At 45.0% G+C, this 27,934-nt stretch overlaps 1 protein-coding gene across 2 annotated transcripts in view; it reads right to left on the bottom strand.

Annotated features, from left to right (window-relative positions):
• Positions 1-27,934, bottom strand: part of LOC138511202 (long-chain-fatty-acid--CoA ligase ACSBG2-like) — a 737,514-nt gene that overhangs the window by 542,772 nt on the left and 166,808 nt on the right. For both annotated transcript variants that reach the window (XM_069626730.1, XM_069626729.1), the window contains exons 4-5: positions 6,111-6,199; positions 5,276-5,396 (exon numbers count right to left, since the gene is read on the bottom strand). In XM_069626730.1, the coding sequence (XP_069482831.1) occupies positions 5,276-5,396; positions 6,111-6,199 (210 nt within the window). The remainder of the gene's footprint in view (positions 1-5,275; positions 5,397-6,110; positions 6,200-27,934) is intronic.

Genomic DNA, 27,934 nt, shown 5'->3' with positions numbered 1-27,934 from the left:
TTTTGAGAAGGGCGTTAGTACCATTCCGTTGGTAAAATTCAGAGGTAAATCTTATATGATAATTATAACGATGACAGAATAAATGCAAAAAGTTTTGAATGCGTTTTCTCCATCGGAAAGTTACAAAATTGCTGGAGGTCTCCAAAGAAAAAGGAAAAATCCTCTGTGTGGCTAAAAGCGATAGTTTGAATAAAAACAGCAGTAGAGGCATGTTTCGAAATTACTAATAGCAAATAGCGATCTGTATCACCTGCGTGAGGAAAATGCAAATAGGAGTAAACCTGATTGCTCCCAAGATAAAGAATTTGTATAAGTAATATTAGAAGGAATAGGAATAGATAAGTGATAAGTAATTATGATCACTTATTATTTTTGTAGGCGAAAGAAGGAGAATCTCCCACCACGTTTTATGGGAATCAAATATCCCTTTGCAAATTTAAAAAGGCATCCCATTACAAGAAATAAATGCTGTTGTCAAGTAAGGCCGGGAGCAGATGCCCGCATGCTGACAGTAGATGCAAGTAAGAGATTTGTGCTGTTTATATCTAATGAATTGATGTATAGTACCTTTTGTGTGTAGGATTACCACAAGAAATCAGATAGGGATGTTTGGAACATTGTTGGACCACTAGTTTATGTAATTCTTCTTTTTATGTTGTTTTTATAGAAACACTGTTTTTTGATCAGCAATCAAGGGGGTATACAAGTGTAAACCACTATATTGAAGAAATGTTCTGTCCAGAAGACTGCCTGTATAGCTATATGGAAAATACACCAGCGATAGTGTATAATGTAATCTATGGCCGAAACATGTCGACGATCTGAACAAGACTGTGAATAAGAAGAGTCTGTTTTTCAATGCATGAATGTTTATATATGGATATGCTTTTCTACCCCGACACACTTTGTGTCATTTGTAGGATTCTTTTGAATTTTACTTTTAGTAAATGTTAATTTGTGATAAAGATAAATTGACAGTGTTCAGTTTTTAGTGTTGTGTAAGCAATCAATAAAAAAAAAATATTTTTGTATGATAACAATGCGGTTCCATGATCGTGTGTGCAAGAGTTCCTGTGATCTTTAAATTGATCAGATTGTATGCAAATATAAATATTGTAAAAACCTCACCAATCCAAAACTCTGTAAGCATAGAGAGGGGTAATCAATTCTTTGTTCTTTGTGCGTTGTCTTCTGAAATATCCTGTTTGAGAAATGATCCCCCGTAACCAAAAAATAGCGAGAATACCTAATTTAGGTTTAACCAACCTAGAGAGCCAGGGAGACATATTCTCTCTTAAGTATTCCACCTCACCTACATGCACAATTAGTATGCCCACCATATACTGCTCACCGGACCCCACCGCAAACTTTTAACAAATCCTCCTCCATATCATTGGGGACAATATTAAGACCTCTAACAAAATCATTGTATTAGGCGACCTAAACTTAGGCCTCAATGATCCCCTCGAACTTCAAGCCACCTCACTAGCGAACGCCCTCAAAACCTTGGGATTCAAGTTTTAAGCCAAAACTATTGTCATTAAAATAAGAGCTTTAACATAAGAGCTTCAAATGTGGGCTTTGAATGAGGGTCTGTAATGCTTTTCCAATGGCGATGATATAGAAGGAGGATATACCGTTGTTAGGTTACTGAATCCCTCCCATTCACTGGTCGTAACCATGCTAAACCCGATGGCTAATCCCACCCATGCCTGCCAACTCTGAACTATTTGAGCTCTTCAATAGAGGCAGCTGTTTTGGATGACTGTTTCTAAGGAAGCCTTCTTGAAACAAGCCAAAACTAGCTGCCATCTTTGAATGGGAAAGATATGGTGCATCTTCCAAATAAATTGATACATTGTTTAAAATAGCTAAAGTAATTTGCATTTTGGGAGCGTGTTTTGATTTTTTTTTTATTTGCAATGAAAGGAGGGCTAGTTTATTGTGAAATCATTTTAAATTCACTATTAGTATGAGTATAGTGCTTTTGAACCCATCTTCCAATGATAATGCAAGGACTGTGTTTATGTAGAGCCGCAAAGAAAGCTCATTTGATTTACAAGGGTGCAGTACCATACGCTGCAACTAGTGGTCCTTATCGAACTTGGCTGATCTGATTTATCAGGGTGCAGTAGTACAGGCTCCGCTGGTCTCAGTAGAACTATGGTCCACTGATTTTCAATATTGCAGTACTAGGCTATAACTAGAGAGCTTATCTGATTTACAGAGGCAGTACCACAGCTGCAACTAGAAGTCCTCGTGGAACTAGGCTCAAGAGTTTGGTGCCAAATGGAACTATTATCTTATTTCTAAGGATACAGTAGTGCAGACCACCACTAGAGGTCCCTGTGAATCTAGGTTCATCTGATGTAAAATGTTTCAACTCCACAGGCTGTACAGAGATCCTCGACTTCATTTCGGAGGCTGTAACTAGAGGTCACTTTGAAACAAAGATCACCTAATTAACAAGGGTGCAGGACCAAAGGCTGCAACTAGTGGTCCCTGTTGACCTTGGCTCTTGAAGCCATTTTCCAATGATAATGTTCTACAGTTAAACTGTTTTATTTTGGCCAGCCTCCTCGTTTTCATAGCACTTGAGCCACTTAGTAGACTTAAACTGAAGGCTGAACACCTCTCCCACATTTGTAGAGCTGTGCCAAAGGGTAAGAATGTCCTAGATGCAATAGAAATCTGAGAAAACTGAAGCATCAACATTTTATGTCGTCTTTCCTGTTTGTAGTTTCGAAAAAAGTATATCCAGGACTTTAAATCGATTTAAGTGGAATTGAAAAGAATGGCAGAGGAAGTACCCAGTCATGCCAAAATACTTCTTATTTTGACCACGTAGTAAGCGTTCTCTCTTCCTTATATCTAAAACAGAAACTGAACACCACAGGGTCTAGATGTACACAGTCGCTTTGCTGCATGCTGCCTCTCTCGCTATTGCAATAAACACGAAGGGGTGGGTGGCCAGGAGTCTCTGTGAGCGATGCATTTATATATTAGGATCTTGTACCTTGCATCTCTTCTAGGAAGGAAAGCAATCTGAAGTGTGTGTATTGAACTTATCAGAACCTTGCATGTGCTGCTGCTGCAATGGAATCGCTGCAGAGGGTATCGGTAATATTACCCCCACCAAAAATATCACTGTATATATGGTCGTCGGGAACACTCATAGGCGATATTTTTAGTGGGGATAAAATTAGGTTATTTTGGGAACGGGGTTTACAGGGGTGTCCCTGGCTCTTTTTAAAATAATAGGGGGGTTTCAGGGGTGTCTCCCGCAGGTTCCATGCCTTAATATCGGCGACAAATATGGCATATTTTTGTATGGCAATATTATTGCGGGGATATTACCACATGGAACCCTGCAGAGCCGAGCACACCTACAGAGGCGTCTTTGCAAAACACGGATCCAGGTGCGCCACTGATGATACAGTAAGTGTACTGCCATTTAATTATAGCTGTGGCATTGTTATCATTGCTGAGGTCTGGTGAACCCGTTTATGTCTAAAAGGGACCCCTGTGAGTTTTCAAAGTGAAGCAAGTACACAAACAGAGAATGCATGGCAAGCTCCCGTTTGTTCGCGATTGTTTGTGTGCAACTTTTCTAGCGCTGTGCACAAAGCGTCTTGCGCTTCTGGGGATTTCCTTTGTGGATTTGGTGCTGGTAGGAGATGCGTCTCAGATGCATGGAATGAAGGATTGGAGTCCTCCAGAGTACTGCAAGCTTTCCACACTGCTGCATGTGCGCGAGCACAAGCTTTCCACCAGCCTGCAGGTGGTGTTTGGTTGTTTGCCCACCCATTGACTGGCCATGGCCATACTAATCCCTATGGCCATTCCCATCCAGTTCCTGCCCCTCTCTGTCCAAAAACCTCCTTGTTGGACCTCTTTAATCTCGCTTTATTCAAGCCTTACGCTCAAAGTTTGCACTGGTAGTGCCTACCCGTGTTTTTTCAAAGCAGTCTTCTGAGAGTTACTAACTTAATTGGAGTTGTAAACCCACTACTGGTGTAATAAAAATGTCTTACCAGCCACTATTCATGAATACTCTGCGTGTCCTTCACTGAAGTCCTGATAAAAACAAGCATTGGCAAAGCAAACAGTTTTGGCTTGTGTGTCAGTATTAGGCATTTGCCAGCAGTGCTATTAGATGCACAGGTACCTGAACCATTTTGCACCTGTTACCATCAATGGCCAGTAAATACCACTGCAGCTGTGCCTGGCAAGTACCCTTTCCCATGCCTACACAAAAGCCCAAACAGTTAGCATTGCCAATGCTTGTTATATATGGGTATGGGTTCAGCATTCCCCCACGAGGCGGGAACTGGATTAAAGTTAATGCATGCCATAAAGATTATCCAAAGGGTGGGAGCCCAAATAACAGGTTCATCTTTAAATAGATCAGCCAGCACTCTATCAGGGCCGGGGATTTTTATCGTTCTTGCAATTTAATTGCAAGAACGACCTCCTCTAACCCAGAGTGTAAGAGGCCACCACTGTCCATTCCCCCACATTAGAGGTCCAAATAATGGGTGCACCATTGATCTGGGGTGATGTTTCCCTGCAAGCAAATCTTTTCTTTGGCCCCCACGCTAGAGACCAACCTCCATAACACTTCAGAATGTCGATGTACCCCACATGCGCTGAGCTTGTCCTGTGATAGTTCCATTGTCCAGGGGACCTAGATTTCATCACCAGGACTAGTGTCTGTTTTTTTGTCGTGGGGAATTTGTGTATAAGATCAGTTTCCCTCAAGCGTCTGTTTACAAAAAAAATAATTTTTATTTATTTTTTTAATTTTATTTTTATTGGCAAAAATGCCTTTAAAAAAGAAGAACAGATATTACACTACAATTTGTTCTCACTTCTCTCCCTTTAAATGTCCGGGTAACTCTCATCTGTTAAAACCTTAAAATCATAAAACAATACAATACATTGAAATAAAACAGCGGGGGACAATAGTTTCGGCATTCAATATTTATTCATTACATGCTGCCTTCCCCAGGCACCCAAAATGATGTTTTTTTAGTATATTAACAAGCACAGGAATGACCTGCGGGAAGCTGCCTGTAATAAATTCTGTAGGGGGGTTGATCCCTGATGTGGCATCTTGAGCATCTGGACAGCCACGCTTGCTTAATATAAAAGATCCTATTTGAGTAGGCACACTGGGTACAGACAAGAGAAAATCATTGTGTGGCAAGTGACACTAGACACTTGCTTTCCGATACTCGACAGAACGAGCGATGGAACGAGGCACTCGGCTCACCTGCAGAATTTTCTCCAGTTGCTGGTGATCTTCCACCACAAGTATGTTTGTGCCAGCATTCTTGGCCACGTACGCGCAGGCTTCCGATGAACTTGTTGTGTAAATTCCAAAAGGAAAACCACTGCAATCAAATGAGGAGAACCTGCATTAGATACCTCACTGATATAGGTCTACAGCAGCTGAACCACAGCCAATTTCAGCTCAAGAACCATTGGTTGCCATGTCCGCCTGCGTCCTGGACCACCCAGATACTGCCATGGCCCCTTTGCACTCGGTGGGGGAGAGAGTGTGCCCCTAAAAGGCTCACCTCTCATGAGTGGCTTTCAAATAAGTCCTAGACAATGACAAATCAATGAGAGGCAGCTCTCATGGGCAATTCATTTATAAGGCGGTTGCTATCCGACCAATGAACAGATACCTCTCAAGATGTTTTCGGAATAGCAACATATTTTCACATAATGTATCTAAATGTAAAATAATGCATTGACAGCATTTGATTGGTCTACTAGACAAGCCCTATTTGCTAATGACTAAGAAGCAGCTCTGTTTAATGGTTTCATGATAGAGGTACCTTGAGTTGCCCATTGCCAATTATCAAGAGGGAGTGTGCATGAATCACAAGTCATTGAGAGACAGTTACTGGGAGTGGGCCTCTACAGTAGAATATGTGGGAAGCTTTTTTGGGGGGTAAAGGTAATTCATATTTTCAAGAATTGATCAGACTGCAGTGAACAGAAAAGAGGAACTACAGATGCAAAGTGACTCTCCTTAATTGGTGTGAGCTGGACGCTGTCAGGGAGAGGCACATGTAGCAAGAGAGAGACTGTGTACTCACCCTGCCATGATGGCGCCTATCTCTGCAATGAACCACTCTGGGGAGTTGAAGCCGAGGATCCCAACGCTGTGGAAACGCTCCAGCCCGAGCTGTAGAGGTCACAATAAGAAAGAGATAAAGGCCAAAACTTCACTGACTTGTACCAGCTGCCACACAGAACACATAGATACTGTCACCACAAAGGCCCATCATTACTGCTGCAGGCCCAACCTCACTTTTCGGCACAACCTAAGGAAAAGATTGTAATAGTATAACAGGGGATGGGGGCCTTCGCATCAACAATACCTCAAGTTAGCAGAGTATCTGGGGCCTATCCCGAACCTTCCCCCGGCAATAACGGAGAACTCAGCCATGGGGCAAATACACTGTCTTTATTCTCCAATAGACAGGGTGGGGAAGCTATTGTTGCTAAAACCCATCTAGGATTATTCACTGCCCCAGCCACCTGTCCGGCCTGTGAGATATTATTAGCCAAGATGACTCCCTCTCCCAATTGCTGTTTGAACATTGCCCTGATCTAGAGGCCCCCTCATTAATGCCCGAGTTTAACTAGGAACCAATACAAATCCTGCGCTCCCAATAAGGTCCTAATCGGGCTACCATCTCTTTGGGCGATCGGAATCGCTGGAAAGGGGATGTTGTGGACAAAGAGGCTATTGAGCTTGAGAGATCTATGAGCAACTTAGAATTCCAGGTCATTAACAATGCTCCCACCACAGATAGAAATCACGTCCTTGATTGGGTGGCCATCAGGAACATTTTAGCACAAGACGGCCGGACACTTCTATTGGATCCAGTTCCGGGAGGTGGACCAGTCAGTGAGGAGCACCTGGATTGGGGGTCCTTGGGGAGTGGGAGACCAGCGGGTGTGATGTGGTATCCTCCTTCTTTCAACACCTTTACCCCATCCTCCCATGTAGGATATTCCAAACCACTGCCCCCCCTTTTTCGACATGAACACTTTCACACAATACAAAAGACAATGGACTAACACCCGTGCCGTTTGCCTGACATGTCCCAATACAAGGGTCAGGCAAAGTCAGGCAATTGGCTAAAATCAAACACACCTGACGGCCCTTTCCCTTACCCACAGGGATACAAGGTGGAGCATGAGAGCACAGGACAAGCAAGGCAGACCAGACCGCACGACGTGAGAGCTAACTCAGCACAGCAGTTCAAGAGGAGGCGAAAGACGGCACACCGAGAGGGTGACAACGAAAGAAGAGACCTTGCCCTTTCCAATCAAGGCCTGTGAAACCTCCACAGAAGGAATGGTAAGACTGCAAACAATAGCCTGCGTGTGACCCTCCTCTGCTGATAACCAAACCAGGGAGAGACGCTGGTCTCCATGGTACCAACCTTGACTATGGAGAGGAAGAAAGCCAAGCGGTTCATCACAGCCGGTGAGTTTAGGAAAGAGCCGATAAGAAGCCGAACTGTGTTGAGCGAAAATTAGCAAATGGCTAATTTGAGCTTTGAAAGGTGTAAAGAAATTATTGACAAAAGAGGGGGAAAATCACAACAACAGAGGCGTCAAGCACCACGTGGGTGCTCACGCAGGAAACTCTGGCCGAGGACCCGATGGTAGGGACTACCGTAAACAGAAGGCCTTGGGAAGACGCAAAGAGAGGTCAAAGTGGTCCTACAGGGGGCTTATAAAATCCTCTGTACTGTTGAAAGTCATTCTATGGTTTCCCTACATGTCCTAATATCTTCTTAGAAGTTAGTTGTGACAGAGCCCTATAGGTCCCTTATTGTTAGAGCTGTCCACTTGGATCCCGCTGCTTCTCGTCGCCTGGTTTCACTTCCCGCTGTTCGACTCGGAATCGGGACTTCCAACATGGAGGCACCCGGGACTGCGAGCAGCACACCAGTTGTTCATGTTCACAGGACTGCGCGGGTAGCCCCGCCCCGACGTCCGGGAAGGAATATCCGGCAGCTGGAGCTTCAGTCCTACGCGTTGCTTCTCTCCTTAGAGTCGCGCTGCGCATCGTGAGTTCGCTCTTTACTACTTATCTCAATTCAACTATCATTGACTACTGATTCCAACTCTCACTTTCACGTACTTTTTCCTTTGTTCTGAACTTGTAGAAATCTCCATTACAATCCTTGCCATCCGGATCGAGTAGACGATACCCTCCTGTTTTCACAGCTACGTTTACCGGTAGTGATTCCTCACCTTCTAGCATTAAGTCCGGCTTTCTCGTGGAGGTCTCTCTTTCTTCTAATCTTGTTTTTGTGTTAACACCCATTAGGACGCAACATTCTGCCATCGGTTTCTACTTGTGTTAGCCTCTCATTCTGTGCTTACCCATATCTCCCTGGGGCTATTTCCTTTGGGTAAGATTCATTCCAATTCCCACGTTTTCTGAACTGTTTCTTAAAACGTCCCCTAATCTGTTATATTTGGCAATAGGCTACAGGTCTGCATTCCCCATCAGTTAAGAAACACAGAAGCCTAAAAAGGAATAGGTCTGTCAGGGTCAGCTTCCTTCTCTTTAACTTCCCTTCTTCTGGATTAGAAATCTGGACCCAGACTTACCTTTACCTCTACTCTTCTCACCCAGAATCCTACCTGATAAGACTACAGACTACATTCCAAAAGGGGTGATCCTTCAGCAGTCGTTGCAGGAATCCACGCTCTCCAGCAGCACATCACAGGGTTTTTTCCCTTCGGGGTTTCCCCTGGAGATTCCACTGCAGCCTCGCCTTTTGGCTGGGTTTAGGGGGGGTTTCTAGGTAATTCCCTCTAGCTTCTATCCCGAGAGGGCTGACTGAAGAGAAGGTAGGTGTCATTCACAATTGCCAAAAGATAATCTGCTTTCTAGTACTTTATTTTTAGAAGGTTATTACACTTATACGTTCCGTAGCTCCTTATGATTAGTTGTGGTAAAGCGGTTGCAAGCTCGATCCTTGTATGCTTGGCTTTCTTCTGTTTTTGCATTTAGCTAATGAAAAGGAAAAACTCTTGACAGTATGAACATGTATCTGTCCTCTACCTATAGAAGGTGTGAGCATGTTCTTTGTGTATGTGTGTGTGTCTGCGTATCTTTGAGCAGGAAAGTTTTCTTTGTGACTAACGCTGATATGTTGTCACTAATGACGTCATCACGGCTGGATCTTGTCATCAGTCAACCTGATCCATCGAAGAGGCACCTGTCTCTTCGAAACCGTCAACTGTATAAGCCTAAAGGGTCGTCTGAGCGAATATCTCTTTGCATATGTGGGATACACTGGCGCGCCTGGTGTTTAACCGAACAGTGAGTTGCATCGTTTGTTTCTCATCCTTCGGGCTGACATTCGTATAGGGGCCATAAGGGCCATTCCATGAACCCCCTCTTCAACATGGAGCCTGAACCTGGTGTGACAGGCCTGATTCTTTCACTGTCAGCACAATGCCGACCAACAGCCACACAGGATCTTTTGGATAGCTATGACATCATATTGCTACAAGTAACTTGGTCTATTGTTTCACCACAATAGGATCGGTTTGTCATACTACAAAGCCTCGATTTTGTTTACAGAGGGAAAGGCATAAGGGGAGCTTACTTTCTCTTTTAAGGAAAGCTGCTCTTTTAAATAGTAATGTATTTATAATCTGCCATTGCTAGGGTAGATTTTTTGTATGAAATCTCCACTCCCTGTGAGTCCCCCAGCACTTTTTCCTGAACACCTGGTTTTCTGGTCTAATTCTGTTGGGTGAGTGGCGACCTTTTTCCCCACTCCCACCTCCTTTTACTCTGGTGTTGGGAATCTTATTGGCTCCTTTTTAGGATTCCCTTTCGGAGTTATGCTTTCTTCTGATTTCTAGGCATCTACATGTTGGTGAAGCAAGACACAGCACCCTCTGTGCAGTGTTATCAGAAGCTCCTCGAGCTTCTCTTTCATTATTTCTTTTCTTTCCCTGACTAACTCTCGCAGTTAGCAGGGTGGGGGGATACTTTTTTTCCTATCTGTGTTTTCTCTTGCAGGATCAGCACTCACCACCCTAAGTGGACTGCTGAGGGGTTGCAGTGTATCCCCTTTCTTGCCCCTCCAGTAACAATGTGTTACTGTGACAACCCCTTCTATTCAGGCTGGTGGTAGTGTACCTGTTACACAACTTTTTTTGTACTTTTTATTGCAGGCTGCACTCATAGCTCCGTTAAGGAACACATGTAAAAATGGTGGTTTTACTTTTTTATGCCCTGAAAAAGATGGCGTGTGCTTTCTGGACTCTACTTATACCATTCAGAGTGTTGCAAGGTCCCTTTGTCCTTTTGTCCTTGGCAGGATCCTCATGGAAATCCCACAAAAATTCTCAGAGTGCCTGGCAGGACAGGAAGCAGGGGTGGTCAACCGGGATTCCACGGCCTCTTGCTCTGCGGAAGCCTGACTGAAACCAGTTCAAACTGGGAGGCTGGCTGTCCTCATTGGACAGCCACCCCCAAGCCTGAATGGTACATGGGACATGATTGATGAACTCAGTCAGTGTCCCTGCTCTCACCTGGATAAATCCCGAGGTCCTGGAGCAGAAACCCAGAGTCGGCCACTGACACAGCAAGATTCCGAAGAGGAGGACAAAGAAGGACGTCGCCAGCAATTCCAACGACCGCCAGAACCTGATGAGTCACAGCTGTTGTCCAAATCTATTCACTTCAATCGATAATCAACAGGAAAGATCTGAAGAAGACTACTGCCTCCTGTGGACTAGTGGGCCCAATCAGTCTTGAGACAACCTACAATTTGTGCCATCCCCAGAAGAGCTGCAACTTCCAGAGCCTGTAAAATTCCAATACCTGGGGTCCTGTGCTGCATGTCCGCACAACATATGCGGAACCGCAGTTTTGCCTGCAACTCTGGGGCATCTTTCCACACCCGAAACAGCTCGAATTGGCTCCAGAGAGTCTCCTAACCGAACTGGTGACGAGGACCAAGAAATGGAGTAGAGTTGACAACCGAAACAACCGCTGTCCACCGAGCCTGCAAAAGGCACCAACCAGTCACCATCTTGATGACCTGTTGCTGGGCATCTCCCTGTGTGACTTGTTTTGCAGGATCCACCAATGCCCCTTTCTCCCCATGACCTGGACAGAAGAATAGGTGACCAGGTCTGCTGTCACTTCCCTGTTGGCACCGTCCTACAGTAACAAGTTATTTCATCTGAAGGTACTGTCCACCCCACCAAATAACCTACCTCTGGTATGTTTGTGTCATTCTGTGACTCTGGGGGCTGCAGATAGCTCTTATCTCGCTACCCCCCATGTCACCATAGAGTGCCATTGGGGGTACAACTGTTTGTGCTCATAGCAGTAAAACCACCTGGCCGCAGACACTGGTCCTTGGTGCATCCATTCAGAGGGTCATGCTAACCTCCCTGAGCTTGATTGTAACCACGGATCTACTTACCTGAAACTCTAGGGGCTCCCTCCTGGACCCTAGTACTCTAAACACTGTAGCCTGTCTCTTCCCGACATTTATCTGGCCATCCCCCACCCACTGGTTGCCCAGTGACTCTCACAAGATAGAGTTGGACTATTAAGGCAGTGTAGGTTAAAGTTTGAAAAAGTTATTCAGAGTTTGTATATATGTTTCCGTTTGGTGTACTATGTGATTTGCTATCCTAAAAGCTACTCTAACATGCTTACCTATGAACATCTAAGGTTTACCCATTTTAAGAGTAGTGGAAGTGATCCTTTACTGTATATATGTTAGGTTTATAGTACTTACCTGAACTTAGAATTACAACAGTGTGCCTTTGAGCATATAATAAATGTCTATTTGTATCTAACTTATCAGTGTGTACTTTTTTTTCTTGAACCAAAACATGCTCTGAGCTCTTTGTACATAACTACAGCCCCCTTCCCTCCTTAGACAAAGCATGGCTGCTCACCACTGTACCATAACCTTGGGTGGTTCAGGGTGATCCTTAGAGGTGTACCCTTGTACACCCCTGGCGGGCTTTCCTGAGTCCTGTCTCGGTCAGTTACTTTAGTAAAAGAAACCCCAACAGTCATGATTTCTAGTAGTAAATTGTCTGACCACCGAGGGGAAATCTGTTCTTTTGGTCAACTGTTATAATTCTCATCTAAAGACAGAGAGAACCAACTTCATGCAGATGCTATCATCTCTGTTGGGCGAACTTCTCCTAGAGGTACGGTCACCTGTGCCGGAGCTTGAAATTGGAAGGCACTTCAATTCCAAATTAAGGATTTGTCTCCCGAGCATTAGAGGTCTGAAGGCTGCAGTGTCACAAACCCAACCCACAAAGGGTCATGAAGATAGAAGAGGAAGGCGGCCAGACCCAGGAGAAGGTAAGTGGGGGATCCAGGGGAAGGTGATGGAGAGTAGGGGGGTTCGCAGCGAAAGAGGATATATGTGGCGACTTAAAGAGAGGGGCTGAGAATTAAAGACCCATTTTGTTGGTGCAGCATTCCCATCCTGAAATCGCTCCCGGTGGCTTGGATGATGTTATTGAAATCTGCAAGGTTGGTCTTTTGTTCCTGGCCTTTAAACATAGATCGCTCCCGGTGGCTTGGATGATGTTATTGAAATCTGCAAGGTTGGTCTTTTGTTCCTGGCCTTTAAACATAGATCGCTCCCGGTGGCTTGGATGATGTTATTGAAATCTGCAAGGTTGGTCTTTTGTTCCTGGCCTTTAAACATAGATCGCTCCCGGTGGCTTGGATGATGTTATTGAAATCTGCAAGGTTGGTCTTTTGTTCCTGGCCTTTAAACATAGATCGCTCCCGGTGGCGGCTTGGATGATGTTATTGAAATCTGCAAGGTTGGTCTTTTGTTCCTGGCCTTTAAACATAGATCGCTCCCGGTGGCTTGGATGATGTTATTGAAATCTGCAAGGTTGGTTTTTTGTTCCTGGCCTTTAAACATAGATCGCTCCCGGTGGCTTGAATGATGTTATTGAAATCTGCAAGGTTGGTCTTTTGTTCCTGGCCTTTAAACATAGATCGCTCCCGGTGGCTTAGATGATGTTATTGAAATCTGCAAGGTTGGTCTTTTGTTTCTGGCCTTTAAACATAGATCGCTCCCGGTGGCGGCTTGGATTATGTTATTGAAATCTGCAAGGTTGGTCTTTTGTTCCTGGCCTTTAAACATAGATCGCTCCCGGTGGCTTGGATGATGTTATTGAAATCTGCAAGGTTGGTCTTTTGTTCCTGGCCTTTAAACATAGATCGCTCCCGGTGGCGGCTTGGATGATGTTATTGAAATCTGCAAGGTTGGTCTTTTGTTCCTGGCCTTTAAACATAGATCGCTCCCGGTGGCTTGGATGATGTTATTGAAATCTGCAAGGTTGGTCTTTTGTTCCTGGCCTTTAAACATAGATCGCTCCCGGTGGCTTGGATGATGTTATTGAAATCTGCAAGCTTGGTCTTTTGTTCCTGGCCTTTAAACATAGATCGCTCCCGCTGGCTTGGATGATGTTATTGAAATCTGCAAGGTTGGTCTTTTGTTCCTGGCCTTTAAACATAGATCGCTCCCGGTGGCTTGGATGATGTTATTGAAATCTGCAAGGTTGGTCTTTTGTTCCTGGCCTTTAAACATAGATCGCTCCCGGTGGCTTGGATGATGTTATTGAAATCTGCAAGGTTGGTCTTTTGTTCCTGGCCTTTAAACATAGATCGCTCCCGGTGGCGGCTTGGATGATGTTATTGAAATCTGCAAGGTTGGTCTTTTGTTCCTGGCCTTTAAACATAGATCGCTCCCGGTGGCTTGGATGATGTTATTGAAATCTGCAAGGTTGGTCTTTTGTTCCTGGCCTTTAAACATAGATCGCTCCCGGTGGCTTGGATGATGTTATTGAAATCTGCAAGGTTGGTCTTTTGTTCCTGGCCTTTAAACATAGATCGCTCCCGGTGGCTTGGATGATGTTATTGAAATCTGCAAGGTTGGTCTTTTGTTCCTGGCCTTTAAACATAGATCGCTCCCGGTGGCTTGGATGATGTTATTGAAATCTGCAAGGTTGGTCTTTTGTTCCTGGCCTTTAAACATAGATCGCTCCCGGTGGCTTGGATGATGTTATTGAAATCTGCAAGGTTGGTCTTTTGTTCCTGGCCTTTAAACATAGATCGCTCCCGGTGGCTTGGATGATGTTATTGAAATCTGCAAGGTTGGTCTTTTGTTCCTGGCCTTTAAACATAGATCGCTCCCGGTGGCGGCTTGGATGATGTTATTGAAATCTGCAAGGTTGGTCTTTTGTTCCTGGCCTTTAAACATAGATCGCTCCCGGTGGCGGCTTGGATGATGTTATTGAAATCTGCAAGGTTGGTCTTTTGTTCCTGGCCTTTAAACATAGATCGCTCCCAGTGGCTTGGATGATGCTATTGAAATCTGTAAGGTTGGTCTTTTGTTCCTGGCCTTTAAACATAGATCGCTCCCGGGGCTTGGATGATGTTATTGAAATCTGCAAGGTTGGTCTTTTGTTCCTGGCCTTTAAACATAGATCGCTCCAGGTGGCTGGGATGATGTTATTGAAATCTGCAAGGTTGGTCTTTTGTTCCTGGCCTTTAAACATAGATCGCTCCCGGTGGCTTGGATGATGTTATTGAAATCTGCAAGGTTGGTCTTTTGTTCCTGGCCTTTAAACATAGATCGCTCCCGGTGACTTGGATGATGTTATTGAAATCTGCAAGGTTGGTCTTTTGTTCCTGGCCTTTAAACATAGATCGCTCCCGGTGGCTTGGATGATGTTATTGAAATCTGCAAGGTTGGTCTTTTGTTCCTGGCCTTTAAACATAGATCGCTCCCGGTGGCTTGGATGATGTTATTGAAATCTGCAAGGTTGGTCTTTTGTTCCCGGCCTTTAAACATAGATCGCTCCCGGTGGCTTGGATGATGTTATTGAAATCTGCAAGGTTGGTCTTTTGTTCCTGGCCTTTAAACATAGATCGCTCCAGGTGGCTGGGATGATGTTATTGAAATCTGCAAGGTTGGTCTTTTGTTCCTGGCCTTTAAACATAGATCGCTCCCGGTGGCTTGGATGATGTTATTGAAATCTGCAAGGTTGGTCTTTTGTTCCTGGCCTTTAAACATAGATCGCTCCCGGTGACTTGGATGATGTTATTGAAATCTGCAAGGTTGGTCTTTTGTTCCTGGCCTTTAAACATAGATCGCTCCCGGTGGCTTGGATGATGTTATTGAAATCTGCAAGGTTGGTCTTTTGTTCCTGGCCTTTAAACATAGATCGCTCCCGGTGGCTTGGATGATGTTATTGAAATCTGCAAGGTTGGTCTTTTGTTCCCGGCCTTTAAACATAGATCGCTCCCGGTGGCTTGGATGATGTTATTGAAATCTGCAAGGTTGGTCTTTTGTTCCCGGCCTTTAAACATAGATCGCTCCCGGTGGCTTGGATGATGTTATTGAAATCTGCAAGGTTGGTCTTTTGTTCCCGGCCTTTAAACATAGATCGCTCCCGGTGGCTTGGATGATGTTATTGAAATCTGCAAGGTTGGTCTTTTGTTCCTGGCCTTTAAACATAGATCGCTCCCGGTGGCTTGGATGATGTTATTGAAATCTGCAAGGTTGGTCTTTTGTTCCTGGCCTTTAAACATAGATCGCTCCCGGTGGCTTGGGTGATGTTATTGAAATCTGCAAGGTTGGTCTTTTGTTCCTGGCCTTTAAACATAGATCGCTCCCGGTGGCTTGGGTGATGTTATTGAAATCTGCAAGGTTGGTCTTTTGTTCCTGGCCTTTAAACATAGATCGCTCCCGGTGGCTTGGATGATGTTATTGAAATCTGCAAGGTTGGTCTTTTGTTCCTGGCCTTTAAACATAGATCGCTCCCGGTGGCTTGGATGATGTTATTGAAATCTGCAAGGTTGGTATTTTGTTCCTGGCCTTTAAACATAGATCACTCCCGGTGGCTTGGATGATGTTATTGAAATCTGCAAGGTTGGTCTTTTGTTCCTGGCCTTTAAACATAGATCGCTCCCGGTGGCTTGGATGTGTTATCTTTCTAGCTCCAAACAAACGATCAAAGAAGATGGTTTTCTAACTTTAAGGCAAAGGTAATCTCGGTAAAGGTAGACAATCAGAATAACAGCAAACTCTCTTACCTTGTCTTCAAACTCAAAGTGGATATTAGGGAAATACCTGAGTCCCCCTCTCCCAGCCTAAGGAAACAGGCGTGGAGTGGAGGCGTCAGGGAAACCCTTGGTCGGGAAAAAACCCTTGTTGCTGGGGATCGTTGAGAGTTCCCGACGAGGACTGCCGCGGCTCGTGAGCGTCGGGAGACAATCCCCGGAGGTACGAAGGAGTCGAGGATATCGGTGTCCGTGTTTTTTGCCTCTGACTGTTGATACAAACCAGAAAGGTAAGTGTTCTGTCTTTTATGGTAAAAGATACTCAAAAAGCAGGGAGGAAAGGAATCTCGTACCTTGGGAGGAATTCTAAAAGGTTTCAGATGTTGGTAACAAGGTGGCTGGCGTTCGGCAGTCTGAGAAGGGATTACTGGAATTCGTTCTGAAGATATACAAGGTAAAGATAAGTAACGAGTACTATTTGACTGATCTAAGAGAGCGGGAGATAAGGAGCGTACCTACCCTAGCATATAATTCCTTCTGTGAGAAGTCGTGACTTCCATGGAAGAGGAGGAGTCTGGGTACTGTAGTTCAAGAGGTGGAATGGGTCTGCCTTTGCTAATACCGAGTGGGAGAGAAAAAAGGTTAACTGCGGGTTCAACTGAGAAGGGGAGAGTTGTGAGAATCGATGAGCTTACTTACTGGGAGGCAAGTGCCGAAATGACTAAGTAAGAGTTGGGTGTCGGGAATGGCTGGCCTGTGAATTGGTCCGCGAGGAGGCAACTAGCGGAACAAGAAAAAAGGGATTAAGCAAGCAAAGTAGGAAAAGAAGAGGTTACGTAGAGCGGTCGGGGATATCCAAATGAATCCTAAATTACTCACGGAGCGTGGCTCACGATAGTCGTAGCAACGCGCTGGTCCATCGGTGTTGATGTGGGAAATACTCTTCCGTGCTGACGGGGAGGAGTCACACCCTCCTGATCTGATCGAAAGACTGGACCAGCGCACAAAGGACTGGGCGCCATTTTGGAAGGATAACTTCGCACCCCTTGTACATACCGCCAACGGCGCCACACAGACCAATTCCGCGTCGCACTCGTGACAGGATGATGTTATTGATATCTGCAAGGTTGGTCTTTTGTTCCTGGCCTTTAAACATAGATCGCTCCCGGTGGCTTGGATGATGTTATTGAAATCTGCAAGGTTGGTCTTTTGTTCCTGGCCTTTAAACATAGATCGCTCCCGGTGGCTTGGATGATGTTATTGAGGATGCTGCTTTGGGAATACCAACATGTATTGTGAGTGATTGATGCACCTGGCTGCATTTTCCATAATCTATCCTGAATGGGGGCTACGATGCACAAATTGACATTTCCGTAATGATATTTCAGCAAAAGCTATGTGTATAGGACACAATGGCTGCTCTATGATTGACTATATTTTTGTTGCAGCAAAACACAGGAAGGTTATGGGTGACTTTGGAATGATAACTAGAGAGGATAGTCACCACGTGGCACTATCAATAAGGCTTAAAGTGAATCCTCTACCAATCCACCTACCAAAATACAAGAGGGTCATCTCTCAGCCAATCGTCGTCAAATACATCGGGACAGGATTATGGAAATTGATTGAATTCCAACCCTTTTGAGCGACAACAGTAGAATTATTTGAGTTGGCTGTCCATCACATCCTCTCCAGAAGAGATTGAATCAGAACTTGTGACTGCACTAGCAGAATTAGGGAAAATGTATCTAAAAAAATTGCTGATTTCTGTACTGTCCACAGGTCTTCCTGGCTGGATGGCTGTTGTAAATTTGCGAAGCACTGTCTATCATATGAAATATAATCAGATGGATGGGCTCGCCAGAAATTTGCTAGACGGAGGAGTAACTATGTTTTGAATCACAGACAGAAATGGCCTGGGAGGAATTGCTTGGTGCTACTGCTGATAAAACTTGCAGCCAATGGTCCAAAATGTTATGCCAAAAGCTGGCATTAAGACTAATGTTTGTCCAGAAGTCTAGACTGAACATTTTGCAAATCTCTATCAGGCCACTGGGGTCCGCAAAGTAAATATTCAGCAGACATTGCTTACTGACCTTAATGCTCCAAGTATTCCCTTCTAGATATCTGAGGTGTGCCCGGGTGCAGGAAGAGGAGACTGACATACAGGTGCCATGCTTGTTGACATAAACTTATCATACCAGAAATGCTGAGAACATCCACTGTGAAGTATTGAAGAAGGTACAGCTGCTTCTTCCAGTGAATGTTTATTAAGTGAATTCTTACAAATGCGCCCCTCCAATGCCAGGCTGGTACTGCCTGAGCGTCACAGGGGAGCCCTCCTATATACAGACTGAACATTCTATTACATCACAAAAGTATAAAGTATTTAAAACACATACAACAATACAACACACCTCCCCTTTTTTCTTAAACCCATTTTTCCTTGACTAACTCACACCGAGGCCTGGCAGAGCAATACTAATTTCTAACTTGCAACCCTGCCTTTGTTAAACCTTCTTCCATCCTCCAACACAAACGCATTACAGAGCTCTTTTTTCACAATCGCAGGACATTCAAATCTACTGTCCCTTTTTGGTACTAAACAAGGCTTGCAAATCCACACTCTATCCCCCTTCAGACGCCTGAGTAAGCCTAGCCTTCTTCTGGACATCAAATTCTGACCTCCCCAAGCAAACCGGGAACACAGCATTAGGCCTTGTCCTCCTCCTGAGGACCTCAAGCGGTACTAGTCCTGTGGAGACAATATGCACCTTCCCTAACTGCCATGCGTATACCTTGCATGATCATACCATTGGTCTCAGGATGGAAGAGAGACGACCTGTGATGATTGACGCCTATCCCTGCCAAAAACTGTTTCATTATCGGGGAGGTAAATTGTAGTCCATTATCCATAAGAATTTTTCTGGGAAAACCCTCCCTCCTGGAAAACCTGATCCAGAAACGAAATAACTGTCCAAGAGTCGGCTTCCTGAACCACATTAATCTCAACCCATTTAGAGTGCATGCCCACTAGGACAATGATATATTTTCTAACTCCTTGATATCCTACCACCGACCCCAATATCTCCATGGCCACATATTCTCCGGGCATCTCGGGAAATTCCAAGTCCCTCAATGGCTGCACACTACACCTAAATGCTTTGTCAGAGTCACCGCACAAGGAAGAGTCCTTCACTACCTTCTCCACCTGACTGTCCGAACTAGGCCACCAATAGTCGTCTCTAAGGTGCCCTTTTGTGTTTGACATTCCCAGATGACTTTCATGTCCAATCTCAATAAGCGTATCTTTGATATCCTGTGGTGGAACAATGCGACCGGACCATAGAGGATTACCTCCCTCTACACTTAGCTAATCCTTAACTCTATGAAAAGCACCATGATCGTTCTTACTCTTCCAACTGGACTAATCATTGAGTACAAAATTATTCACCTTGCCCAATTGATAATCTCTCGATTCAGCTACCTTCCAATCATTCTTAGAAATGGAAGACCCACAAGTCCATTACATTTCTCTGTCCAACTCTCCTTCAGCATCAGTTTCGCCCTCTACACACCAGATTTTATTTCTGGAAAAATAATCTGCAATTACATTCTCCTTGTCACTTATATATTCCACAACTTACAGATGTCCCTGAAGAGCGCTGACCCGCCTCAGGATCCTTCGCGATACTCCATCAAGCATTTAGAGTTAGAAATACTCAACAGAGGTTTGTGATCTGTAATAATTGTGAAGTTCCTACCCCAAAGAAACGCCTTGGATTAGTTTATGGACCAAAGTACACACAAAGCTTCTTTCTCTATAACTGAATATTTCTCCTCTGCACCCTTCAGACATCTAGCAGCATCTCAGTCCCTTTTTGTTTTTAGAGGAGCACAGCTCCAAGACCAGTATTGCTGGCATCTGCCCTCACAAAAGTCTCAAAGGCTGTGTCAAAATTGTTTAACATAGGAGCATTCACAATATACTCCTTGATATGTGCAAACTCCTCTTGACACTTCACTGACCAAACAAACAGAACATCTTTTTTACAAAGTCTTCTAACGTGCTTCAAATTTACCATATTACTCCACTAGTCCTAGGAAGGATAATACAACCTGTTTGTCTTTAGGTGTATGAATTCCAACAATTGCATCGACCAGACCGTCCTTCAATGCCACACCCTGTGCATTTAGTCTGTGTCCTAGATACTAGATTGCAGATGCCCTAAGCTTGCACTTGTTCTTTTGCAATGTTAAGCCAACCTCATCTAATTTTTGTCAAAACATTTGTTTACCTATCATGATGCTCTTTCTCTGATCTGCCTGTGACCAAAATATCATCTTGGAAAAACCACACTCCATTAATAAGGACCAGTAGTTTGTGCATCATACGTTGAAAGAACTCCAAAGCTAATACTAAACCAAAGGGCATCCGCTTGTACCTGAACGTTCGCTCATGTGTAATGAACGTGGTATATGGATGAGGGGTTTAAGTAAATGTGGTGGTAAGCCGAGGCACGATCTAGGGTACTAAAACATTTTGCCCCAGCCATCATACCCACCATCTCTCCAATTTTTGGTAAAGGAAATGTTTGTACTACGACACATTTATTCAACACTCTCAAGTCAACACATAGTCTAACGTTGCCATTCCCCTTGCATACTATGACTACTGGGGAAACTCACTCAGAAACCTCCACTTCCAAGTCTTAAGCTAGGAGACAACCAATCTCTTTGGATACCTCCTCTCTTAAAGCTATGAGAACACAACAAGCCTTTGAAGCCACAGGGACAGCACACTGCTTCAAAGTAATCTTGTGGGAAAACCCCTTTAGACAGCCAATCCCAGCTCCAAACACACAATCAAAATCATCCTCCGGTTTGGAAGAACCTTGAGCGACAGCAGCAATGTGAACAGAAACTTTAGGATTGATAATAATTCCCAGGGCTGATTTTTCTAACCACCCCAGAAGACTTCCACACCATTTGGACACATAAATATTTGCTTCAGTACTCCCACTGAGACACTCAAATTTTGCACTTAAGTAACCAAGAAGCATTAATCTTTCCCCACCATAAACATTTGTTTTGACTCTTGGGTTGCAAAGTGCTACTCCCTTGAAATTCCTTTCCCACACGTTGTAATCTATAATAGTATAATCAGAGACAGGGTCTATAAGCATAGTCGCTGTTTTGCCATTAAGGCAACTATCAACATGATGTTTTTTCCCTTTCATTGACTTGACCCCCACTACACTCATGAACCAGGCAACACCCTCATCATCTTCATCAATATCATCCCCACTTTCACCAACCTGACCCGTTCATATTTCTTTGACCATCCCCTTTGCACAATTCTTACAGTATTGTGCAAAATGATCTTTCTTGTTGCAACGTTAAGCATTCTACAGCTAGAGCTGGATAATCAACAGAATTAGCATAGTGAGAGAAGCTGCCACATCTAAAGCATTTCCTAGATTTGGATGGCATAGTCACCCCCTCTGGTGCTTTTGCATGTTCCACATTCTTGTAGCTCTTTTTCCTGGCACCAAACAGTTGCGTTTTCTTCAGATTGGTGGCAGAAGGACCAGTACTTGCATTATTAATTGTGCTGGGGATCGTAGTCTAAGCAATTTTCAATTCTAGTTCTTTCACACAAGCCATTGTGTTTTCCATCCTTTTGGCAATGTCAAGAACTTCTTTGAATGAAAGCTCACCCTTAGTCAATATGTCTTCCCTTAGTTTATTCTCCCTGACCCTCGAAACTATGCCACGGGAGTGGCCGCAGCCCAAAAAGTTCACCCGGACAGCAAGGACTCACACCACACATGTAGCCCAACTGACCACCAGGCAACAACCCACCCTCCACTGCCAGACTGGAACTGCCTGAGCTTCACTGGGGAGCATTTCTATATACAGGGTGAGCATTCTATTACATCACAATGTACCTCGGTGAGTAGGAGCCGCAGCCGTAAAGTAAATAAACACATTTAAAGGATAGTCAGTTTCAAGGCACAACAACAAGGCAAAATATATTCAGTACAAAGTATGTAAAATGCATACAACAATATAACACCTACCTCTCCCTGCTCTGAGGGGTTTGTCTACCTTAACTAAAATACTAAGGATTTGGTCAGGATGTCCATGTAAATTAAGAGCCCACCATCCTTTGTCAATAACATACTTTTGTCCCTTACACTTGTAACTAAACTAAAGAGGTAGTGGATCTTTTTGGTTCAGAAGAATGGCTCTCTTGTTAGGTTATGTAAATTTGTAGAGCACACAAATGCCCGAAGGCACCATGGCGCTTAGAATGTGAAAAGAAAACCTAAAACAGCGAGGACTTAAAACACAGATGTCTTTAGTAGATGACAAAAAACTAGGTGATCAATGGTATTGCGCTGCAGCAAGGGGAGAGCATTCCAAGCCTTGGCGGCGGCAACTGAGAAGACACGACCGCCAGTGCACACCAATCTGAAGCGGGTTACCACAACGAGAAATGCGGATTATGAGCGGAGACACCGAATGTAGTGCAGGAATTTGTCCTGAATGTATTCAGGTCCCACGCCGTTAAAAGCATGGTGCACCATACACAAAGACTTAACCAAGATCCGCTTTTCTACCGAAAGCCAATGCAGCTGCCTCAGTAAAGGGGTGAAATTGGTGCCAAAAGAGCCAAAAGGGGGCTGTAGGACAGCTCTAACAGCAGCAGTGTTCTGCAGCAGCTGAAGGCGGTTAACCAAATAGCGTAGCTGAGCTAAGTACGACGAGTTGCAGTATTCTAAACCACTAATGACAAGCACAGCTACCACCGGAGCCTGGCATTTTTTAGGCACAAAAGGAAGGACTTTCCTGAGTCTGCAAAGTTTAAAATGGCCGCTCTTGCATACTGCTGCGACCTGACCATCCATGGTAAGAGAGGAAGAGACAGTCACCCCAAATTCTTCACAGATAGCACAGGTACCGGAAGGGGGCCAAGTGCGGTGGGCCAGCAATCATTAGTCCAGTAAAGAAGGGGTGAAGTGGTGCCTACCACCAACACCTGAGTCTTACTGCCATTAAGTTTCAACTAGTTGGATGTCATCCATTCCCCAACCTCCTGAAGACAACATATAAACTGAGTGGCTATCTCAGCTTGATTTAAGTCAAGACGAACCAAGATTTGTGTGTCGTCAGTGTAAGAATAATAGCGGAAGCCTTGGCGCAGAATGAGGGACAAAAGGAGCCTAATGTGGAGATTAAACAAAATAGGGGAGAGAGCAGATCCTTGTGGCACACCACAGGAGGGTGGAACCGGACTAGAGCGAAAAGGGGGGAGGGAAACCGATTGAGAACGGATGGCAAGGAAGGATACGAACCAGTCACAAACTTTACCAGACGGCCTGGAGATAAGGGTGGGATGGTCAACTGTGTCGAACACGGCTGACAGATCTAATAGAAAAACTGCGCCAACACCCCCCTGATCCACCAGGCGAGCCAGGTCGTCCAGTACTGAATTAAGGACAGATTCAGTACCCCTATATGGCTGAAAACCCGATTGAAAAGAATCAAAGTAAGAGTAAGATTCAAGAAATGTAGGCACCAAGGGAGAGACCAAGTCTCCCTTCTTTTGGACAATGGATCACAGTTCCAATTGTTAGGTGGGTTCTTTACCTGAGGGAATGACCCCCTTCCCCAGGTCTCAACTCTTTTCCAAGGCACAAAACAAAGTTCCAGATTTAAATTCTAAAAAGCAATACCGTTCTCAGTTCAGATTCAAAAGGTAAAGTCCCAGTTGAAACATCAGCATTCCTTGTTGCCCATAGTTGTTGTTTACTATTGGGTTCCTGGAGAATGCCCCCCTTCTCCAGGTATCTTGGTCTCAGTGTTTTCACACAGCCAGGGGAATTACTCCCTTCACCTGGCCCTTTCTCAAGCTTACTCTGCAGTTCACAGCACCAGGGGCAATGTCTCCATTCCCCTGGCCTTTTCCAAAGCTTACTTTGCAGTTCACAACACCAGGGGGATGTCTTCCTTTCCTGGCCTGTTTACAAGCTTACAAAACATCACAATACCAGGGGGAACGGCTCTCTTCGCCTGACTGCTTTACAGTTCTGGCAAACATCACAATACCAGGGGGAACGTCTCTCTTCCCCTGACTGCTTTACAGTTCTGGCAAACATCACAATACCAGGGGGAACGGCTCTCTTCCCCTGACTGCTTTACAGATCTGGCAAACATCACAATACCAGGGGGAACGTCTCTCTTCCCATGACTGCTTTACAGTTCTGCAAACATCACAATACCAGGGGGAACGGCTCTCTTCCCCTGACTGCTTTACAGTTCTGCAAACATCACAATACCAGGGGGAACGGCTCTCTTCCCCTGACTGCTTTACAGTTCTGGCAAACATCACAATACCAGGGGGAACGGCTCTCTTCCCCTGACTGCTTTACAGTTCTGCAAACATCACAATACCAGGGGGAACGGCTCTCTTCCCCTGACTGCTTTACAGTTCTGCAAACATCACAATACCAGGGGCAATGGCTCCCTTCCCCTGACTGCTTTACAGTTCTGGCAAACATTACAATACCAGGGGGAATGGCTCTCTTCCCCTGACTGCTTTACAGTTCTGCAAACATCACAATACCAGGGGGAATGGCTCCCTTCCCCTGACTGCTTTACAGTTCTGGCAAACATCACAATACCAGGGGGAATGTCTCTCTTCCCCTGACTGCTTTACAGTTCTGGCAAACATCACAATACCAGGGGGAATGTCTCTCTTCCCCTGACTGCTTTACAGTTCTGGCAAACATCACAATACCAGGGGGAATGTCTCTCTTCCCCTGACGGCTTTACAGTTCTGCAAACATCACAATACCAGGGGGAATGTCTCTCTTCCCCTGACTGCTTTACAGTTCTGCAAACATCACAATACCAGGGGGAATGTCTCTCTTCCCCTGACTGCTTTACAGTTCTGCAAACCTCATAATACCAGGGGAAATGTCTCTCTTCCCCTGACTGCTTTACAGTTCTGCAAACATCACAATACCAGGGGAAAAGTCTCTCTTCCCCTGACTGCTTTACAGTTCTGGCAAACCTTCCCCTGACTGCTTTACAGTTCTGCAAACATCACAATACCAGGGGGAATGGCTCTCTTCTCCTGACTGCTTTAAAGTTCTGGCAAACATCACAATACCAGGGGGAATGTCTCTCTTCCCCTGACTGCTTTACAGTTCTGCAAACATCACAATACCAGGGGGAATGGCTCCCTTGCACCGACCTCATTCTGTGATTTGTACACTTTTCCCCAACATAGACTTGGCTTCCAGTCTTGTAGGTGCAGGTCCTAGAGTCGTTGTACTCTCTTCCTGTAGAGTGGCAGACCTGGTTCACTAACCTGCCAGGTAGTAAGTATGTGGATGCGGGTCTAGACCTGTTCTGCTTCACACATTACATTCCCAGAATCTTTCTCCCGGGCTATTTTCTTAGCCCTTCTTCCCAGGTTATCTCCACCCTTCTCATCTGGACCATTATCCTCTCTTCTGTCTCCACCGGCGAGTCTGAGTCATCCCCTACCTTCAGGTAGAGTTGCTTTGGGCTTCCTGTTGGCCCCAGACTCTCCTTTGGTCCAGGCGTGCCTGCTGCTGACTTCGTTCCAGCGACAGTGGCTCTGCAGTTGCAGGTTCCCACTGGGCTGCTTTACCAAAGCGGACCAAGTAGTCCCCCTTCCTCAATCAGGTAAGTCAGCTGCTTTCCAGCAGGGAGAAGGCTCTTCCTGCATCTGTCCCTCGAGAGACGCTTCGCCTTCTCGCCTTGCGTCCCACTACGCCGTGCTTCCCTCCGGCTGCACCGCTGACTTGCTTGTGGCTCCTCATTCCTGTTTCTGTTTTCCCCCCTCTTTTATGAATGTGACTTGACCAATAGGAATTTGGGAACCACTAGAATGCTCACTAGTGATTCCGGGAGAGCTCTTCATGCTTCTGCATTGCCTCCTCACCTCACTACCTGTCCTATCGTCCTCCGTTGGGTAGACTAGACTCTTCCTAGTCCCAGTATTTATACTATATTTCTCCCTTGGGTTGACTAGACTCTTCCTCGTCCCACCACTTATGGTTTTGGCTACATGACACATGTACATGGGGTTACAAAGCAAGTGCGGGGTAGGTGAGGGGGATTGGAGTGGAAAATACTGTGTTCTCCTTAGAGAGTCGTCCCTGCTCCCACAGGAGGGGTCCCTCCCCATGAGATCCTCCCGCTGAGTATGAGATCCTCCCTCTGAGTACCAACTCCAAGTGGACGATCAGGTAGCGGCCTTGCCTCCCTGGCCTCATGGGAAGGGGCTCCTCCTCGGAAGGAAGCCACGAGATCCAAAGATTCATCACAGGTAGCGAAAGTAAATTCGAATACAAATGCAATAAAGATCCAGACCCTGATTTCATACAGGCTGTGTTATTTAAGCTGATCCCTGATTTTTTAGAACCTTTACTATGGAACTTATTCAACACTGTAATACTTCCTGGTCTTGACCCCTCTTCTTGGAAGGAGGCTGTTGCTAACCCAGGTGGGTGACAGATGCCGCCTCATATTATGTACCCATATCATTGCTCGATTATTCTTTTAAAATATTTGGTCAATTGAATTGAGCAAGCCTTATGAAGTGGGTTGAGAATAGCGCAATTCATCGAACTTCAGTCTCCAAATATATGTTTAATAATTGTAAAATCAATCATTGTTAGAGGGGAGCCTTTTTATCTCGCCTATACGGATCTAAAAACTGCTTTTTTAGTCCATTTGCACCCGGGGAGGGGGATGCAACCAATCAGGTTGCTTGGATCGCGGGCTGAATCTACCATTGCAAGCTCGCGTTCCAAGCAACCTGATGCCTGCTTGACCCATTACCTGTCCCACCCACCCACAGCACCACTGAGATGATTACTTCAGCGGTGGTGGCGCTCGCTGCTGCTGCTGCATGTTCATGCTGGCTGCCATGGAAATGGAAGAGGGGATTCGCCTGGAGCCCTGCCTTCCTGATCCATGGTGGCCATCTTTGTCCCATTCATTGGAACAAAATACTTTTCTCTTAGCACCCCGCGTTTCCGGATTGCAAACCTGGGTTGCTAATAGCAATCATAACAGATCTGGCCCGTAAGGCGATCGCTGCACTCGGGCCGGTACCTTGGGCCCCGGGCCGTTACCACATGATGTGGCCCGCCAGATCGGGTATTACTGCTAAATTAATGGACATCATTTATGAGCTCCTTTAAATAATATTGGGGTTCATTGAAATCTATGGCTTATACTGACAGTTACATGATCAAAAGAGTGATGTGGGACAAACTGACGAACAAGGTTCTATCCCCACACCAACCAGCATAACTCAGGATGGTCGGAGGGGGGGGGAGTTGTTATTGCCTCCTTGCTCTTTAATTTGTATATGAATGCCTTGTCTTCTGTATTAATACATTTGTATGAGAAAGTTACCGCTGTGGAAGTTTTTGTTTGACCAGTCTTGGCATATTCGGTCGATTGAGTCCTTTTTGCTGGAACACCTAAATCAGTGCAGAGATTAATTAATGCATATACAGACTTTAGGACTGACGTTGGTTTGGTGAAATCTCTGGGCAGAAGAACTCATCAAAGGTTGTTTTAAGTGGAAAGGAATCGCTCCTGAAGGTATTTAATTATGAATATGTGAGCACTAGACTAGGGATCGATTCTTGATCCAAATATACAAGCACTCAAAATGGTAGGTGCAACTGGTGGGATTGTTGCTGATCGTTATGAAGCGCAGCGTATGAAATTTACTTCAAGAGACACTAG

The sequence above is a fragment of the Ambystoma mexicanum genome, chromosome 6p (genome assembly GCF_040938575.1).
Source record: "Ambystoma mexicanum isolate Mex_15411 chromosome 6p, UKY_AmexF1_1, whole genome shotgun sequence".
In the NCBI taxonomy this organism is placed as follows: domain Eukaryota; kingdom Metazoa; phylum Chordata; class Amphibia; order Caudata; family Ambystomatidae; genus Ambystoma; species Ambystoma mexicanum.
Note: the sequence above shows the minus strand (reverse complement) of the source record. Positions and strands in the feature narration are given on the sequence as shown.